Genomic DNA, 19,514 nt, shown 5'->3' with positions numbered 1-19,514 from the left:
AGTGTCACTGTCAACCAGGGAAACAGTCCCGGATAGAGGTAAAGTGGGAGGTGTAGAGTTCTGGCTCTGCTGCTTCCCAGCCACTTTGAAGTACAAGCAGGTCACAACCTTCAGAATCCTTGTCTCCCATTTGCAAAACAATACTTCCTACCTTTTCCATCCATTGTGGTTACTGTGAAGCACAAATGAGAGAATCTAGAAAGAGAGAAGATGGAAAAGTGCTCCTAAGTGGAACAGCCCGAGGCACTTTATTGATCTCTTATAAGTCGTCATTTGGTATAGGACAATTCAAAATCACTCCTCCAGCGCTGTGGTGGCCCATTTAAAGGGGAGGGTATAAATGTATGACTAAAGGGCCTCAGAGGCGCACTCACCTCACTCCCTTAGGTTGTAACTTCTTTCCTGATTGTTCAAGTGCCTCATGGGACTGCTGCTGGGGCTCTGGCAGCAAGACTCATGCTAACTGCACAGACCAGGAGGTGAAATTGCCAGCTTAATCACCTGCTACCTGAGGGACTTAATCAAGTACTTAATATTTTAGAGGCTTGTCTCCAGATCTCTGAAATGATGATAAAAAACAATACCTATCTCACAGTACTGTGGGAGGATGAGGTGAGATATGCACATTAAGAATGGTATAATGCAAAAAAAAAAAAAAAAAAAAGAATGGTATAATGCACGGGGCACAGAGCCGGGGTGAGGATCACTGCTGGACTCCCTGGTTTCTGCAGCCAGCATGAAAGCGAACATCCCACTGGAGTCAGACCTGGTTTCAAGTCCTCTTTCCCTCTCCAACTGGCGCTAGGGTCCCGGATAACCCGCTCAACCTCTCTGGAGCTCAGTTACTACTCAAAATGAGAATGGCAAAACCTACATCATGAAGCCTTATGTATAAAGATCACATAAAGTAGCCTAGACGAGGGCACTGGGCTCATTGTAAAGCATAATGCAAATGCATACACGGCTCTTTACTTTTTCCGCACAAACACGCAATAATACAATTGCAAAGATTTTATTTAGCGGCTTTCTGTGCTTGGCACTTAGAAACAGAGTTCCGTGCATAAGGGCAAACTTTTTATACACCTTTACTTCATACATATTTTACATACCCTTTTTATTGCCCCCTTTTTTAATATTCATAATATTGGATTCCCCACTAGGCACATAAATACATTTATCTACAACACCTCAAAACCAAAAAATCTTAATAATATCTGTATTATTTTACTTGGTATTATTTGCATTTCCACACCACTTAAAAAGTTTAGCTTGCACCAAACTTCACTTGTTTTCTTAACATTAAAGGATCTGAAGGGGAAGGGAAAGATAAGGAAAAAAAAAAACCCAAACTTCAAAATGCAATAAACTATTTGATAAAAATGGAGATCTAAGGGCAGGTGGAAGGATGTAGAAGGCCCATCTGCTATTCCCTGGGACGTGCCCGGATTTCTCCTGCCACAGGGGCTACAGGGCAGCCAATCCAGGTCAGGTGTCTGGATCCGGCATATGAAAGGTCAGGCCTCTATTTGTCGCCTCTGCTCTTGGTATCATCTGTTGGGATTATAACACCCTTCCTTCTTCACATTCCTTCTGTTCCCCCCTCCCTGCCAGGCTGTGTGCTCTGGAATCGGCCCTCCCTCTTACAGGGTACCCCTCTTCTAGATCACGGTGCTCAAAGCTGTGGGATCGAAGTGCATTCCTTGCCCGGGTCCCTGTCACCAGCACCTTGACTCTGCAGTGTCCCAGAGAGGCTTCCTCCTTAGTAATGCCACAATTCTTTCTATAACCTGTAAGGGGGAGGGCAGGAAACAAACCAAAACCAATTTCCTTGGTGCGTTAAAACTTCCACCATTGCTCATACTTCCTCTCTCTCAGTCTTGCTCACCGCCTCTCTCTTGCTCATTCCTCCTTCTCCTCCTTTCTCCTTCAGCTGCTCTAAGCTCTAACTCTTTCCCCAGGCACCGCTGGGAACGTCAGCGACAGCACACCGAGCCCGGGAGCCAAAGTTCAAAAGCAATCTTGTTCAGGAAGCCCAGTCCAGTTGTAGTGCTGACGTCTGTCTACGCTCGTGGATGGAAAGGGACTCCAGGATACATGGTTCATTCCAGAAACAGGGTAGGCTGTGGGGGAGAAAGGTTGACAGCTACTGCTGGCCCAGTCCATCTAGTGTTGTACCTAGACCAATTCTTGGTGAAAGCACCCATCTGGGCCCCCCCCTCCAGAGTTCACCCACTTCCGAGTCAGTGTGCATGTATGTTGGTGTGTGTAAGAGTCTATGTGTGGATATATATGTGTGTGTATGCATGCATGCACGTATGTATGTATGTATCATGTATAGGTAGGTCTGTATTTGTGTAGGGGTAAATTTTCATGGCTGCTACATGCTAGCATCTCCCTTAACATTATTATAAAATGATTATTCAGTTTCTTCAAAGGCCACTCTGGAGTAGACAATGCTTTATAAAACTAAGGTTTGGGAAGGCAGGGGAATGGCCACCGAGTCAGAGATGATACCACTGCAAGTATCCTTCAGTGGCTTAAACGTCTTTTGCTGTTCTTGGGTATGTGCTTTCCTCCTCCAGAAAACAAAACAAAACACAGTTCCCGTTCTTCAAAGGCTTGGGCTCCCAAAGAGGAGGACCTGCCCATGGAGACTCTGGGCTGGCCCTTAAACCATGTGCACGGACATCTGGGAGGAGGAGCCCGGGACCGCCCCATACTGCCGGCCATCACAGGTGTTAGTCGCCTGCTGGTTATTGGGCGAAGGGCTAATCATGTGCATGCTGTGCTCCATCCCCGTGGGTAGGTACTGCCTCTCTCCAAAGGCCCCATTGGAAGGAGAAGAACAGAGTAAAGTGCTTTGAGAGGCGCTCAGTTTTTCTGGGCTTGCAGCTAGCCTGGGAGAAGTGGGGAAATTGTATCCATAGAGATTGTAAGGGTTGTGGAGAGAGAAGGCGTTGTAGGAGCTCTGCTGCATGTGGCTGCCCCCGAACATGTGTGGGGATGAGGAGCTGGAGGCTGCGTTGCCGGCCTGCATGACGTACTGGAACTGGGAGGTGGGGAAGGACCCCAGCTGGCCACCATAGGCTTCCATCTTGCTGTTGCTAGGCAACGAGGGAGGAGTCGGTATTCCTGAGATCAGGGATGGAGTCCTCTGAGGCATGAAGGTTTCGGAGGGCTGAGTGGCGGAAGCAGTGCCACTCTGAAGCCTGTTGTAGCCACTGTCACTCAGCCCTGGGTAGCTCTGCAAGGCAGCCATGTTGCTTCGGGCACAGGGCGGATAATCAGAGAGGTTGAGATTGCACAGCTGGCTCTCTCGACAGCCCACGTTGAAAGTGTTGGGGGCCAGATGAAATGTTGGAGGAGAACAGGATGGAGACAGAAGGTGAGAGGAAGCTGAAGGGGATGGTGTCCCGGTGCTGGAGGTGGTCGGGGAAGTGCCTGTGCTGCCCCCTGAAAAATAAAAGGTGAACACCATTGAGCCAGAGGCCTTTCAAGAGGAGTCTGTCTGGCCAGATGCAAGCCACACAGGAGGAAGCTTCAGATGTCCAAGATGGGCTGATTTTTACAGAACCATAGCTTTCTCTTAACCGACGTACGCTAAGTGATTCCAACTGTGCACACAAACACATGCACACACACACCTCCGAAAGAGAAGAGGACAAAGAGGTGACACACAAGAACACTAAACTCTTGTGTCCCTGTGTGTAAGTGCCTTCAAAGTCTTGTTTGAGAAAGCAATAAGGCTTCCAGTATCCACTTTGCCATCTCTCACCGTCAGATCCACTTTCCAGTAAGACCTCTGGTAATCAGCATTAAAATCCACCACCTCAACTTCCCCCCTTGTCCACGGAAATATGTTAAATACGTGTTGTCACCTGAGACTATTGCTGACCTTGCCAGCTAAAAACAAATCTCAGGCCCTGACCCTCAGAGGAAATGGGGTACTGGGGTAAGGTGTCAAGTCAAGGTTGAGGCCTGGAAAGGCTGAGCAGGGAGGACCAGGCAGTTGGAAGTGAGGTATGGGATCGAAGTTCTGTCGTATGATATTACAAGCACAACCAGAAAAGCTAAGCTAACCTGTAACAAAACCATTATAATCCAGAGGCTCTGCTAATGTCTCTCTAGAAGAGCCTGCCATCTGTCTCAGAGACTGGAACAAAGACTGCAAATGTAGTCTGTGGATTTGGGGTATTTCTGAGGGCAAGAGTCCAGACAGGTCACAAAGTCAAGAGATCTGGGTTCTCACAGCTCTGCCACACAAACCCCCCATCTGACCCTGGGCATGTCACTTATCTTCTCTGGGTTTGTTTCTTTATCCAGAAGATGAAAAATTGAATTAGCTCAGTAGTTCTTAAGCTAGGAGAAGCTGCAAACTTCAAGTTCCAGGATCCCACCCACCTCAGACCAACTAAATGAGAAGCAAAGGATTCTAATGTGCAACCAGGGTTGAAAACCAGTGATACCACCCAAATCCCTTATATCAGAATACCTAGCAGAGGGATTCTTAAACTTTAGGGTGCAAGAGAATCACCTGGAAAGCTTATTAAAACAAATTGCTGACTCTGTCCCCAGAGTTTCTAATTCTACAGGTCCAGGGCAGGGCCAAAGAATTTGCGTTTCTGAGACTTATGCTGCTTGCTAGCCTAGAGACCACACTTTGGGTTAGGAGATCTCCACGTCCCTTTCATCTCAAGTTCCTGAAACTGCATTTGACAGAGTTGCTCTTCTGACGTGTGGATATTAGAAATGGATTGGTGGCTGATGCACCAACAGATAAAGGGAAGGTTCAACCCAACCTACTTCATGTGTGTTCTCACATAGTCTACGAAGGTAAAAATGACCTTTCCAAGCCTCTCCTTTCAGGGGCTACAAAGCAGCTGCGCAGCAGCCACTTCTTGCCTCAAGGGCTGGGGCTGCTGAACCTTCCAATTGAATTCCAGAATGGGAGGCTGCTCTGTCTTCCATAGGCATGGTCCCATGATGGAATTCCTCCTTCAGGACAAGGTTGGGAGCTTCCCAGAGTTGTTGAGAGCCCCAGTTCCCCCAAGGAGCATGGTACCCTTAGGTCATCCACAACTCAGGTGAGGATTTTTAGAACCTAAGATTCTATAAAAGGGTAAAGGATATTTTAAGTGGGAAGGAGTAGTAAAAAAGTGTTTATTAGTGAGAAAAATGTGAAGAAAACTGGCAGGATTCCAGAGATATTGGGATAGAGAGAAACCATCAACAGTGTGCCAGGGAGGTGGGTCCAGATGTGCAAATTGGGAGGCAGACACCTCAAAGAGAAACCCAAAGTTAATTTTTAGCCTCAGCCTACATACACAGATATGGTAGTAGTATTGACTATGGAAGTACAAATTTATATCCTGTTAATAGTTTTTCAGTTTTCACAAAACCCAACTAGTATCATCTCTTCCTTGGTCAAAAAAATTTCCCAATGAACTTCCAAAGTAGAACAGTAAACAGTTGCTGATTTTAAAGTCATTTCAGGAAATTCACCTTCCTGTTTCTTCTTTATGCCTTAAATTCCTTTAAGAGAGGTAAAAAGAGTTTTATTCCACAAAGCCAACAGCTGACCATTGGTAGGAAGAGCACCCAGTCTAATTCTAGGTCCGTTGGCCTCTGTCCATCTCATGACCACAGGCAACATGGGCTACCTCTTCATTCTCCCCATCCTTAAAGAGAGTCTCAAACTGATAGGCTTCAGTCCTTCTCAGAATTACATGTGTGTTTAAGGATTAAATTTGTGGTAGAGTGTACATGGGCAATAACAAGTACTTTTCAAGGAACCATTTTAATACAAAGAAGGAGTTTTGGAAGGGGAGAGCTGAGCAGAAAAAGGAAGAACATTTCCCACTTCTTGTCTATGGACCACTGAGTGGTCTAGCCTACCGGACCTTATAGGAAGTTCAGAGATTCATTTTCTGCAGGAGGCATTCTACACATTTTCCTCCTCTTCCACCCTAACCACTATGAGCTTCAGTGAAATAAGTGCTATGGCACACATGGAGAAACTTGACTCCAGCTGTAAAGAGATTTGTGTTTTATGGGATATGTATCTGGTCTCCTCTCTTTGAAAGTCCGTCCTTGCTTTCCCAGATCTGGTGTTTATGTGATCCCTGAAGAGACCCCCTGTTCAGCACCCCGCACTGTCCTGTTATAGGTACACTCCATCAGGCACCAGCCCTAGCCCTGCAGCAGGAAGTGCAAGATGGAGCAGATGACTTTTTACAACTCTAAATGGTTTTCTCAGATGGCCCAAGATAGAACGAATGGTACTGATTTAAGGCCTCAATTGGTTTCACTACAAAAAAATAAGAAGGGAACTATTAACAAGTTACAGAGATTTCTGCTGAGCAGATGAGAGGTACATGTTAAAAAGTTTGTAGTCAGCTTGCTTTGGCTTTTAAATGACACTCACTGGAAATGAGACTTGGTGGCCTGCTGAGTTTCAGGGGGTGGGAACCCCCACATGAACAAGCGTTTGAAGAAATGCTCTTCTGCATTAAAAAGACTCAATATAAATAACAGCTATTTTTCAAGGTCCATGGAGAAAGAGAAGACTATGGTACTCATTTTGTAGAGAAGCAAATCGAGATACTGAGAGGTCTTTACTCTCTTATGATCTCACAGCTTGTCGGCTGTTAAACAAGATCAGGAGTGCCAGCCAAGTGCTAAGTAAGCACAAGGAGGCAGGCTGCCCTCCCTGTGCATTTCAACACTTGGCTGCCTTGAGGCCTCACATCACCAAAGAGCTAGGGCAGAGTAGGAGGCCAGGCCACACTGATACAGAAGGGTCAGAGCTGCCTCTCAAAGAAAAGCATACCTCCCTTTCCTGCGTAACATTCTCATCTCACCCCCTCTGGTTCAGCCAGGTCCTGAATGCTCTAAGGGTCTTGATTTAAACCTGCTGTAATAGATGAGAATGGACTGGATGGATCTGGATATTTTTTTTAATATTTGTCAAAATTAAATGCATTGTAAATATTGTTTCCTTTTTTCTTCCCTTCTGTAAGTGAAGGAGGAGTGAAAGAAGGAGTAAGGAATCCTAGTGCATTTGAGTTCTGATGGAAAGACTCTCAGGTGTTGGCTTCTGTCCATGCAGCTGAGCATCTTGGCCTCCCCACACACTGGTGAGCACATGTCATAGCTAGATGCCTGGATGTAACAGGCTGGAGGAGCCTCCATGGCTGCCAATGATAAAGCACTGGGCCCTTGACCCCTACAGGCCCATTAAGCCTGTATTCCCAAAAGTTAAACCAACTCTGTTTCCCTTCTGACCTGTCTTTTCCTCCCCACCCCCACCCAGAATGGAAATTTGATGCCCCATGTCTCTTTTCTCTTCTCAGACCAAGCAAGTGGAATTGAAAACAAGTAGGTAGGTTGGTATCTTTCCCACTGTCCTCAGAGGCCCTAATCCACTTCTGAGAGGTAATTAAAATGTAATGCCCTAAGTAGCTGAAAACTCCCTGGTATTCCAGGACCAATCCCCTACCCGCCACACCTCCCTGCATCCTGTCTTACCCATTGACTTAAGTCAGGAGGTACTCCTTGAAATTCATATTCAACATTAACTTGCTCTAATGTTCAAGGCTCACAGCCAAATTAACCAAAAAGACTGTGTTTAGCAGTGATTCCATATGAGGACAACAACCTAGAATATACTTGTATACCATGAGGACAAGTTAAATGTGACCATGAAAATCCTGGATACCAAACCTGCTGACTTTTGCATCTTTAAATTGATCACTTCCAGACTGTAATATGGAGGCTTTCACATACAGTTTCCTTTTGGGTTTATTTTGTTGTGTTTTATTCCCCCCTGCCCTCTCCCTATACACACAAAAATTGAAAAACAGTAAAAAAAAAAAAAAAAAAATCCCATCTGAGCTAGAAAATAATGAATTTCCATGTAATTACTTGGTTCTACGAGCCAGACTCTTCTCTCATATAACTTGGTGGCTTGTGTCTCTGAAGAATGTGGAATCACTGTGTCCCTGAGTGGCCTTCTTTGAGGCTTTCAGATAAAAGATAAAATGTCAGTACCCTATGGACTTAACCCAGGAATAAACCCAGAGGCCATAAAGTTAATGATCATGATCACAGCCTGCCCATCCCTATTAAGGAATCACCCTTAGTTGAAATGAGTACCCTTTTTAAAATGCAAATGTGTAACATTACGGTACTAATGAGAATTGTGTAGTTTCAAACTTAGAAGACTCCTAACGCAACATTCTCCATAAAGTTTAAAGATATACATTGATCTGAACCTCTTCCTTTTAAAATAGCTTTTAATATATTCACCCCTTCCCCATTTTTCACATTGGTCCTCAGGGTTCTGAGTCTCTGTGCTTCCTGGATGGTCCTGTTTCACACTTGCCACACTGCCCAGGTGGGCTGTTCCTGGTGTTTCCCCTTCCATTAACTGGTTTGTTTTCTCTGCTACTTCTTTTACTGCCTTCCTTGCTACCACGTACACTTCAGTTGTGATTGCCATTTAGAGCTGATCCGCCTCTCTCCTAGTCACAGTACCCAGCTTCCCACTGAGTATCCTCCTCCCCACTCTCAACCCTTCACTCCTACCTCTAGGAAGGCATGTGACTAAGGGCAGGATGGTGCAAGCACCGTATTCCCCAGTCCCCACCATAGTAATTGGTTCAGAGGTGATGAGAGTTAGAGTTAATGAGACTCCATAAGATTTTGCTAGGAACCTTAAGGACACATGGCCTTTCCCATCAGATTTAAATTTAAGAAGATGTAGGTCTAGGGCTACTGGCAGCTATGTTACCACCATGGAGCAGAGGAGGTGCCTGAGAATGAAGTCAGGTGGGAGCCTGGAGCAGGGTGGTAGCAAGGGAAATTAGAGGTATGGATGGATTCCTGACCTTGATGACATTTAGCTATGCTGGATAGGGATGGAGGGAAACACCCAGGATGGTGATTGGATAGCAGAGTCCTTCCCCCAGGAGAGGGCGCCAAGTCTGCAAGGTAAATCATGGACTCAATTTTGGACATGTTGAGCATAAAGGACTTTGGGACGAAATAGAATATGTCACCAATAACGGCTTGTTTTAGCGGACTGAATTGAGATGCTCTCCAATCCCTGTTATAAGCGCCTCACGGGCATCATTCCTGATCTCAGTGATAAATGAGATATGCATAAGTGGCTATCTGAATTGTTAGAGTGATCCACAATAGTTCAAAGACAAGCTGTTCATTGAACTGTCTTCCATTCCTGATCTTTTACTGGTATGAATTTCTCAGTATCTGATCCTCTTCAAGGATCAACCTCTAATTATTACAAATCAAACTGATGAAAATCCCAACACTGAGAGAAATGCTCACAATCCCATTAACTGCCTGACAAACATTAAAAGACCCAGTGGAAAAAAAAAAAAAAGACCCAGTGGTGTTGAAATCTCTCTAGTGATGTCTGCTCTCAGCTGAGGATAAGGGAGGGCTTCTGTAAATGACAGGTCTCCTTATCTCAGCAGATGGAGATGTACTGCCACCTCTGGTGTCCCTGATCCAGGATTATCCCTTATAGTACAGCAGCTGTCAGACCCCTTGGAGATGGATGGTGCTCACAGCAGCTCCCTCAGCTTGGGCCATACAAATAGCTCTGCTGTATGTATCATCAAACAATAGGACTGCACTTGGCCACAACAGACCCAAGCTCTTGTTTCTCTCTTTCTTCTCTATCTGTGTTGCCTCGGTCAGTGTCCCCAAGTACCACTTACTTGGTGAGTTCTTTTTGTCCCTGCCACCAGCAGTATTCAGGCAGAAGCCACTCCTGAAATATAATCCCTATCTCCAGACTCTCCAACCACATAAACTCCCTTGCTGATTCTAAATAAAGATATCTGAAGGTTAAAACCATCTACTTGACTTGATATAAAATAAAATAAAATAAAATAAAATAAAATAAAATAAAATAAATAAAATAAAATAAAATATTGACCTAGAGTTAATGCTCAAGCTGTTGACAAGAAAACATCAAGTGGAAGAGTAAACTAATTTAATTTGTTGTGGCAAATTAAAGCTCTAGTAAGTAGGAATGAAGAGAGCAAAGGTGGTCTGGTGGAAAGGAGAGTGCCCTGTCAAGATGGAGATCCACTTGGGAATCCTCAACTCAGTTCCTCAGCTATGTGAGTAGCCTGCTCTGTGCCTTGGTTTCTTTTTGTGTAAAGGGCAGACAATGATGAATCCTATGCACTCTTCTCCATGGGAGAAAACCACTATACAGACTAACCCACTCAATATATCTTTCAAAATATAAAGATTTGAGTTTTTACAAAATGGTGGCCAATTCAACTAGGGTGCTTTCCTTGAAATTTTATCAACAAATGGGTCTTAATGCAGGAGGAACAAAAATGACAGCAAGGGTGGGATGAAGAAAGCCTCCTTAACCTCACTCAGAAGAGTGGGTTCAGCCTCCAGCAGCAGCAGTGGCAGCAGGAGCCCAAAACTGGCCTAAGGCCATGGATGTGATGTGTCAGATATTCATGTGTTTGAAGGAATGAGGTTATATGGATACTGGGTGAGTCAATCGTTATATGGAGCTTAGGTTTGGTGCCAATGCTGCCAATACTGTCTTCACCAAGAGGGAGTTACTCCAAAATCAGTCTACCACTAGAAGTTTCCACTAGAAGTTCAACACTCTCTACTTCTTCTAAGACACAAAACAGTTCAACACAGATGGCTCTCTTTTCTTCATTTTATGGGTGATACTGTCCAGAGCTACTGGAACTTTTAGTTCTTAAGGGAAGAGGGAGTGGATGTTGTTTCTTTTACGTCAAGAAACCAAGCCACATATTTTTTAATAATGAGAATCTGGATCAAGTTCAGTGTATAGTTCAAAAATGTATTCCAATTAAACAGTTTAATAGAATTTTGGCTTTTCCTCTAGCCCCATCCCACTACCATATGTATCCAATAATTCCAAGTTCATCCTCCACCCCACTAATAAAAAATGGAGTCACTAAATAAGTGTGACATTTTGCTTTAAAAATTCAGTTTCTCCAACCAGCAAAACTAAAAGGCAGCCAATGGAATGGGAGATATTTGCAAGTGACATATCTGATAAAGGGTTAGTAACCAAAATCTATAAAGAACGTATCAAACTCAACACACAAAAAATAAATAATCCAATTTAGAAAAGGGTAGAAGACACGAATAGACACTTTTTCCAAAGAAGACATTCAGATGACTAACAGACACATGGCAAGATGCTCATCATCACTCATCACCAGGGAAATACAAATCAAAACCACAATGACCTATCTCCTCACACTTGTCAGAATGGCTGAAATCAACAACACAAGAAACAAGTGTTGGCGAGGATGCAGAGAAAGGGGAACCCTCTTACACTGTTGGTGGGAATGCAAACTGGTGCAGCCACTCTGAAGAACAGTTTGGAGGTTCCTCAAAAAGTTAAAAATAGAATTACCCTGTGATCCAGTAATTGTACCACTAGGTATTTACCCGAAGGATACAAAAATACAAATTTGAAGGAGTAGATGCACCCCAATGTTTACAGAAGCATTATCAAAAATAGCCAAACTGTGGAAAGAGCCCAAATGTTCATCAACTGATGAATGAATAAAGAACATGTGATATATATACAATGGAATATTATTCAGCCATCAAGAAGAATGAAATCTTGTCATTTGCAACAACATGGATGGAGCTAGAGAGTATAATGCTAAGTGAAAAAAGTCAGAGAAAGACAAATACCATATGATCTCACTCATATGTGGAACTTAAGAAAGAAAATAGATGGACATATGGGAAGGAGGAAAAGAAAAAAAAGAGGGAAACAAACCATAAGAGACTCTTAACAATAGAAAATAAACTGAGGGTTGATGAAGGGAGATGGGTGAAGGGAAGGGCTAGATGAGTGATGGGTATTCAGGAGGGCATTTGTGATGAGCACTGGTGTTTATGTAATTGGTGAATCACTGAATTCTACTCCAAAAATCAATATTGCATTGTATGTTCACTAAAATTTAAATTATTTTTTTTAAAAAATAGGGGTGCCTGGGTGGCTCAGTCAGTTAGGCATCTGCCTTCAGCTCAGGTCATGATCCCAGGATCCTGGGATTCAGCCTCACATTGAGCTCTCCTTTCAGCAGGGAGTTTGCTTCTCCCTCTTCCTCTGCCTCTCCCTTGCTCATGCGTTTTCTCTTTCTTTCTCAAATAAATAAGCAAAATCTTTAAGAAAATTAAAAATAAACATTCTTCAAAAAGTTAAAAATAAAATTACTCTATGACCCAGAAATTGCACTGCTGGGGATTTACCCCAAAGATACAGATGCAGTGAAACACCGGGACACCTGCACCCCAATGTTTCTAGCAGCAGTGTCCACAATAGCCAAACTGTGGAAGTAGCCTTGGTGTCCATCGAAAGATGAATGGATAAAGAAGATGTGGTCTATATATACAATGGAATATTACTCAGCCTTTAGAAGCGACAAATACCCACCATTTGCTTCAATGTGGATGGAACTAGGGGGTACTATGCTGAGTGAAGTAAGTCAATTGAAGAAGGACAAACATTATATGGTCTCATTCATTTGGGGGAATATAAAATGTAAAGAAATAGTGAAAGGGAATAAAGGGAAAGGAGAGAAAATGAGTGGGAAATATCAGAGAGGGTGACAGAACCTGAGAGACTCCTAACTCTGGGAAACGAACAAGGGGTGGTGGAAAGGGAGGTGGGCAGGGGGGTGGGGTGACTGGGTGATGGGCACTGAGGGGGACACTTGATGGGATGAGCACTGGGTGTTATGCTTATATGTTGGCAAATTGAACTCCAATAAAAAATATACAAAAAATAAAATAAGCAATCCAAAATAAAAGAAATAAGAAATTTTAAAAAAGAAAGAAAGTTCAGTTTCTCTTAAACCACTGTTTTCCAAGGGTCAACACTAAATTTATCATATGGACAAATTTTCAGTAGAAGCCCTGTGAAACCTGCCATGCTACACACCTAAGTACTCCGTGCCTGCTTCTGCTCAACCGCCCCACATGCCAGTGAAATGTAGATTGTCAACTCCAAACAATCATCACTCCACATCCATATCCACACACATATTAGGTGGTTGTGCTCCAGACACGTGTTTCAGCGACCCTGCCTACCTGAGCCACAGTGCCACCAAGTAACTTCATTTCATTAGGTACATTAAGAAGTACCTGGGTGCAAGGCCCTGTGACAGTTCTTGAGAAGACAGCAGTAAACACAGTGTTACCACCAGTGCCTGTTCTTGGCAACTGGCAATATCCCCACCAATATTCTCATGCCAGCCTCCACGATACGAACTCCTGCTTAGATAGAGTTTGGGAGGTCAACCAGTAAAGCAAGGACAGAGAAGCAAGAAGCCACCTCAGAAATAAACAGAATCAAGTAAGTGTCTTTGCATGAAAATGACCTCACACAAAATTTACCCCTCTTTGGTAGGTGAGAGAACAGACTCACTAGAAGTAACTTCCCCAAGGTTATAGAGAGAATCAAGTTGAAGGCTCAGATCTCCAAATTGTCATAAAACCTCTGCCTCTCTAGGGCCACAAGGGCCTTAGAGCGAGATCAACACTCTGAATATGAACTGACCCTGCTTCTCTCACAGAATTATGAGAAGAAAGTTGCTTCATGCAGAGTGCTTCCCTTTCTCCTCTATTTATTAAAAAAACAAACAAACACTAGATGTAATTTCTGCCTCCCCAGATCCTTGTGAAGATGGTCTAATCCTGTTTTAAATAGCTAATCATCAGAAAAGCAGTATCTCTTGTTGCTGATGCATCTTCCTCAGGTATCCACGTCCAGGGCCATGGAGGGGGCGGGGGGGGGGGCAGTGGTACAGATGATGTGGTCATAGTGGTCATGGTGGTGATATGATGATGATCACCACCACAATTGCTGAGCACTTACTCCATTTTTAAATGCATTCATTTAATCCTCACAAGAATTCTATTACAATCTTCCATTTTGCAGATGAGAAAACGAAGTGTCAGAAAGGATGGGGGACTTGGCCAAAGTCACAAAGCTAGGAAGGAGCAGTGATAAGAGCCTAAGCCAAGGGGTGCCTGGGTGGCTCAGTGGTTGAGCATCTGCCTTTCGCTCAGGGCATGATCCCAGGGTCCTGAGATCAAGCCCCGCATCGGGCTCCCTGTAGGGAGCCTGCTTCTCCCTCTGCCAATGTCTCTGCCTCTCTTTCTGTGTCTCTCATGAATAAATAGATAAAATCCTAAAAAAAAAAAAAAAAAAAAAAGAGAGCTTAAGCCAAGTGGTCTGATCCCAGAGCCTATACTTTTAATCACCTTTTCTTCATTTTAAAACCCGAGAGACTTCAGTAATTTAGGTTACAGAACCTAATTTAGTTTGCAGACTCCTGGAAGCTCCTCTGGGAAGGCAACGTAATGTCACATGTTATCAAGTCCTAGAAGGGTTTCCCATACAGCAGAGCCACAATTTGAAAACTTAGGGTTCTGTTAATGGCAGCCGTGTGACAGAACAGAATAAGCTCTATATGTAAGTGTCACTTCGGGGTGGGAGGAGGTTGCATAAAGAGACTCAAAAAGTGTCTGACACTCTGGGAAGCTTCCTGAGCTAAAAGGGTGCTGCCATGGGAAGAGCACAGACTGAGGAAGAGAAGTGAGGTCAGCCCACAAGCCTTCTGTGCTAAGGCTACAGGCTTCCCCACCTGAGCTGCCAGAGAAGGAGAAACGGGAAGAAAAGCACAAAGCAGTGCAAGGAAGAAGTTCACCCAGCCCATCAGCTTGAGACAAGTGTTGAGGGAGCAAGTTGCAAGCTTCAGATGGGCTCCCAGAAGTCCCCTCCTCACTGTAGGGCCTGAGCAATCTACTTCCATTGTTTGGACTGAGGTTTTTCTCTCCTCTATATAACCAGAATAAGGTTTTTGCCATGAGGTATCAATGAAGTGCTGGAGAATCTGGTAAAAGCACCATTGTGAAGCAGATGAGGATCCTGCATGTTAATGAGTTTAATGGAGAGGGCTTCGAAGAGGACCCGCAAGCTGCGAGGAGCAACAGCGGTGGAATATATTATCCCTAGATGATGGCTACAGTTTCTCATCTTCCTGGCTATGTCCTATCACACTTTGCATGCTGGAATTGCCTGGTCTTAGGAACTTCTAATAAGAATAGTATTCTGTTGTGGAGGGGCGGGGGATGGGGCCCTACCATCCTAACCTCTAAAGATAACCGAAAACCAAAAAAATTTCAAAAAAAAAAAAAAAACAATTTACAAAAACCCCACAAAAGAAATACATGACATGAAATCCTTCATTGGCAAAAACTTAGTGTAACAGCAATCCAAAGGCATCTACGTAAAAGTGACCGTTTACTGTACCAAAAGTTGGCGTTTGAGAACTACCTGACAAGCCCTTAACTGAACCACCTACTGTGTACTAGACCCTTGCACCCTACTAATACCTTGCCTGCACTTCTGTGACTCTGTTCTGCAAGTAAATATAAGAATTAACATACGTGATAAATAAAAATTCTCTGCATGTCTCAGCAAAAAAAAAAAAAAAAAAAAAAATACCAAGGGCTTTGCTTAGGCAAAGAAATAAAAAATTCACTGCCATCATAATCATGAACATAACCTTGCTTTTCGGAAGGGGGAGAGAGTACTGCCTCTGGGGCAGGTCTGTTCGCACAAGTGGTGATGCTTTGGTTATTAACAGAGCTACCGGGTACTCTTCATTCTAGAAGAATTGGTGTGACCCCAGGACTCTACCTTGCTGCTTTTGCATGGTGGTGAAATCCTCAAAGGTGAGTGTGCGCACAGGGGGTCTCCAGAATGCATAAGTCTCCATAATGGCTTCCAGGCCAGTTCTGCAGAGAGAAAAGCCAACAGAGGAGGTTGTAAATACTGCCAAGAAACACATTGACTTTTTTAAAGATCCTGTGGTGATTTGTCTGACAAGTGGTATATATGTAGGCACTGACAGACATCACCACCGGGTAAACCAGTCTAGAAGAGCACAAGGTACCGATGACACCGATATGCATAAGGAAGAAGAAATGAACGCAGTTCAGATTATTTGCCAGAAAGTCACAACTATGATGAAATTTAACTCTAAGCCTTCTTCCAAGAAGGTTCCAGACTGCATGAAAAAAAAAAGCCAATATTAATTGTTAAAAGTCAGAGTCACTAATATCATGAATGGAATTGAGCCAAGAGTAGCACTGACTGCTTCTCAAGCTCAGTACAATATCATTATTACCACAGCACATAGACACAGCTTGCAACAGAGTCAACTCCAGCAATGGGTATGAGGAGTCCATGAAACTGTGAAATTGCTGTGGCTTTACAGTTGTCTTAAATCAACAGAAATAAAATAAAAGAAGAGGTGAGCAAGCAAATATGCCTGAGTTTCTGTTGCGACAAAAAATAACCACCTGAAGGTAAAGAAAAGGGCTTGGCCCAGAAATTATACCTCAGGCAAAAAGGCCAACACATTTCCATAAATATTTATCTGTATTTTATAATCTGATAATCAAGCTGGCCTTTGAGGGTCACATACCTGAGACTGTCAGACCTCAGAAAACATCCAGTATTTTACAAATTCACTAAGGCCTCTGTTTCATCGATACTGGAGATTCTATTAATTAAAATATGTACATACTGCCTGATTTACCCTTGAATAAGTTCTCTCTCTAGCATATGTATGAGGTACTAATGGATATCATTTCAACATAACTCTCCAAGTTATCTCAGAGGTCATATTCTTGTGGATATTCCATATCCTCAAAACAGAGCATTAGTTGGGGGCTTTGTTTAAAGCTTTGAACACAGCCTCTGATTATGGACTTTTCTTTAAAACTAACTGCTTCACTTGCCTTCACTAACTGGAGGGAGTGGAAGTAAAGGGCCTATGGAGACCGTAGGACAAGGAGGGCAGAGAAGAGTGGGTGTCATTGTCCCTTCATTGCCAATTTACTAGAAGGTAACATGGTGTCCCATCCTGCAAAAGATAAGCGTTCCCTCTTTAGATGAAATTTATGCTGCCTGTCCTTCTCCCTAGACAATACATTTCCAAAGTTCTCTTCAGTCCTGCAGACCAAGAATAAAGTGAGAAGTTTTATTCCAAGTGAGAACAAATATTCTTTCCTATGAACAACTATAAGAACCCCTGAGGTTCTTCTCAGATAAGCTACTGATACACTGATTGGCTCTTTGTGTTGGAAAATTTCCTCTCTTAACAGACTTTACTTGCAGTTAACTTTCTAAAGTCTTCCCTGGAATCTTGGAGGCTTTAAATACACCAATGTTGGCAAATCAAACTCTGTATTTTTAGAAGAGGTTGAGAAGAGAGGGTGTTGCATGGTGTTTATTAGCTGTTAATCTGTTAAAAGTAGGAATAGAAGACATGTCCACATAGTCAACTACATTAATGCCGAATACAGTACATGCAACTATTTGTAGAGAGAAAGTGTCCAGGCAATTAGGGAGTTCAGAATAATAAGGGGATAGGCAGATAAAGCCATGCTGAGCTTTGAAGAATATAAGAAAGAGATAGGCCAGACATGGATCTCACTGCCTTGTTTTGGAATGTTGGCTGCCCACCAGAACATCTTAGGATTCCCTTTAATGGTATGGGAGGCTCACTGCAAATGGCAAGGGCTTTGTTGTTCACCTCCTATTCCATTCTTCCCAGGAACATGTACCAATGAGGGACAAAATATTAGCTCAAGGACAAAGAACAGTCCCTTCTCATTTCACAAGAAGGTGGCAAAAGATTGAAGTAACAGTTACACACTGATACATTGCCCATATTCTGTTTATTCAAGAAGTAGAAAAAGCTTTGATTTTGTTTTCATAACAGGCAAAAAAGACTGCGGCAAAGGTATTAATAATTTTTTAAAGATTTTATTTATTTATTTGACAGAGAGAGAGCACAAGCAGGGGGAGCTACAGGCAGAAGGAGAGGAAGAAGCAGGCTCCTTGCTAAGCAGGCTTGATCCCGGGACCCTGGGATCATGACCTGAGCCAAATGCAGATGCTTAACCAACTGAGCCACTCAGACACCCTAGGTATAATTTTATGTAAGCTGTCAATTCTGTGTAGGATAGTAGCCACTTACTCATATGTCCAAATCTAAAATCCAACAGAAAGACTGAGTTATAGAATCACAGATTTAAAAATTGGGAAAGTTGTTGGGTATCAGCTACTTCTACCTACTTCTACCTCTAACCTTGGATGGCTACCCAGCCTCTGTTGGGGTATTTCCCAAGGAAAACATTCAGTTTTCTAACAGATGTTAGAAAGTTCTTTCTGACCTTGGGCTGAAATCTCTGATGAAACTTTTACCCTCTGTTTCCATTAGCAATGAGTAAATGGTGACAGTGACACACACTTTCCACATCCTCACCAGGAAGACTTTCCTTAACTGCTAAGAATGTAAATACAGGGGTGCCTGGGTGGCTCAGTTAATTAAGAAGCTGCCTTCAGCTCAGATCATGATCCTAGGGTCCTGCAATCAAGCCCTGCATCAGGTTCCCTGCTCATTGGGAAGCCGGTTTCTCCCTCTTCCTCTGCCTACCACTCCCCTTACTTGTGCTCTCTCTCTCTCCCTCTATCAAATAAATAAAACCTTTGAAAAAAAAAAAGAATGCAATTTACCAGATGGCACATGTGGACACAGCTACAGTCCAGGGATCTGTCACAACATTCATTTTGGTGGTGGAGTTATGGAGGAGGGGTCCCAACTATTGAAAAATAATGACTAAGACCACACGTTTCTCACCACACTTTGCTGTGGATCTACCTCTCTTGGATTTATCCCAGACACTTCCTGAACCTACTTATATATTCAAAGTATATCTCTTTTTAGAAAAATTAATCCTATTTGTTTACTATCTGCCACATCTTATTTGTCCTCAAACTCCAGTAGGCCTCATTGGATAGATCTAATTGTTAGAAAGTACTAGTCCTAGATATCAGGATTTGGTGACATGCCATGGTAAGATAAGTATTAGATAATCCACCTCTTTCCACCACCAGCATGTCTACTTTGGATTCCATGTTCCTCAATGTCCCAGTGCTTAGGATGATGCCTGTTGCATGGTAAGATCTCAATTTGCATGCATTGAATTTATAAATAAAGGAGTAAGTTTTCACCCTATGTTTTATTACTGTGCCATGATTTCATGAATTTTAGCCAGCCTAAAATTTAGAAAAGCAACCTAATGTAAAATCAAGATTCCGAAGACAAAAGGAATCCTTTAGTTCTGGAGACTTGGGAATTGTTTCTATAGCTTCTGGTGCCTTTCTTGACTCAGGTCTCAGAGGAGTTTCAGTTTCCCTTTGGTTTCATCTTTTCCGGTCACAGAATTTCTGACCTGTAGCAAGCAGTCTGAGTCCCCTTTCCTGGGCCAGTCATTTCTACCCTCATATTCTCTTATACGAGTCTTTGCCAACTACCCATTAACATCTTTGGCCACTTGGACATCTACTCAAAGCCTATCATGAACAATATATTGCTTAC

The 19,514-nt window shown here is 43.2% G+C and overlaps 1 protein-coding gene and 1 long non-coding RNA gene across 8 annotated transcripts in view; one reads left to right on the top strand and one right to left on the bottom strand.

Moving 5' to 3' along the window:
• Nucleotides 1-996: 996 nt before the first annotated feature.
• The window catches only part of TBX15 (T-box transcription factor 15), a 124,710-nt gene continuing 106,192 nt past the window's right edge, over nucleotides 997-19,514 (bottom strand). For all 7 annotated transcript variants that reach the window (XM_077842666.1, XM_077842661.1, XM_077842665.1 and 4 more), the window contains 2 exons: nucleotides 15,761-15,858; nucleotides 997-3,453 (listed from right to left, as the gene is read on the bottom strand). In XM_077842666.1, coding sequence (XP_077698792.1) covers nucleotides 2,669-3,453; nucleotides 15,761-15,858 — 883 coding nt within the window. In that variant the 3' untranslated portion in view covers nucleotides 997-2,668. The remainder of the gene's footprint in view (nucleotides 3,454-15,760; nucleotides 15,859-19,514) is intronic.
• LOC144280525 (uncharacterized) lies at nucleotides 3,090-9,403 on the top strand. The gene is made up of 3 exons (XR_013348924.1): nucleotides 3,090-7,136; nucleotides 7,353-7,381; nucleotides 8,338-9,403. It is a non-coding gene; the product is annotated as an uncharacterized LOC144280525 (long non-coding RNA).

This window comes from Canis aureus, chromosome 12, assembly GCF_053574225.1.
Source record: "Canis aureus isolate CA01 chromosome 12, VMU_Caureus_v.1.0, whole genome shotgun sequence".
NCBI lineage: Eukaryota > Metazoa > Chordata > Mammalia > Carnivora > Canidae > Canis > Canis aureus.
Note: the sequence above shows the minus strand (reverse complement) of the source record. Positions and strands in the feature narration are given on the sequence as shown.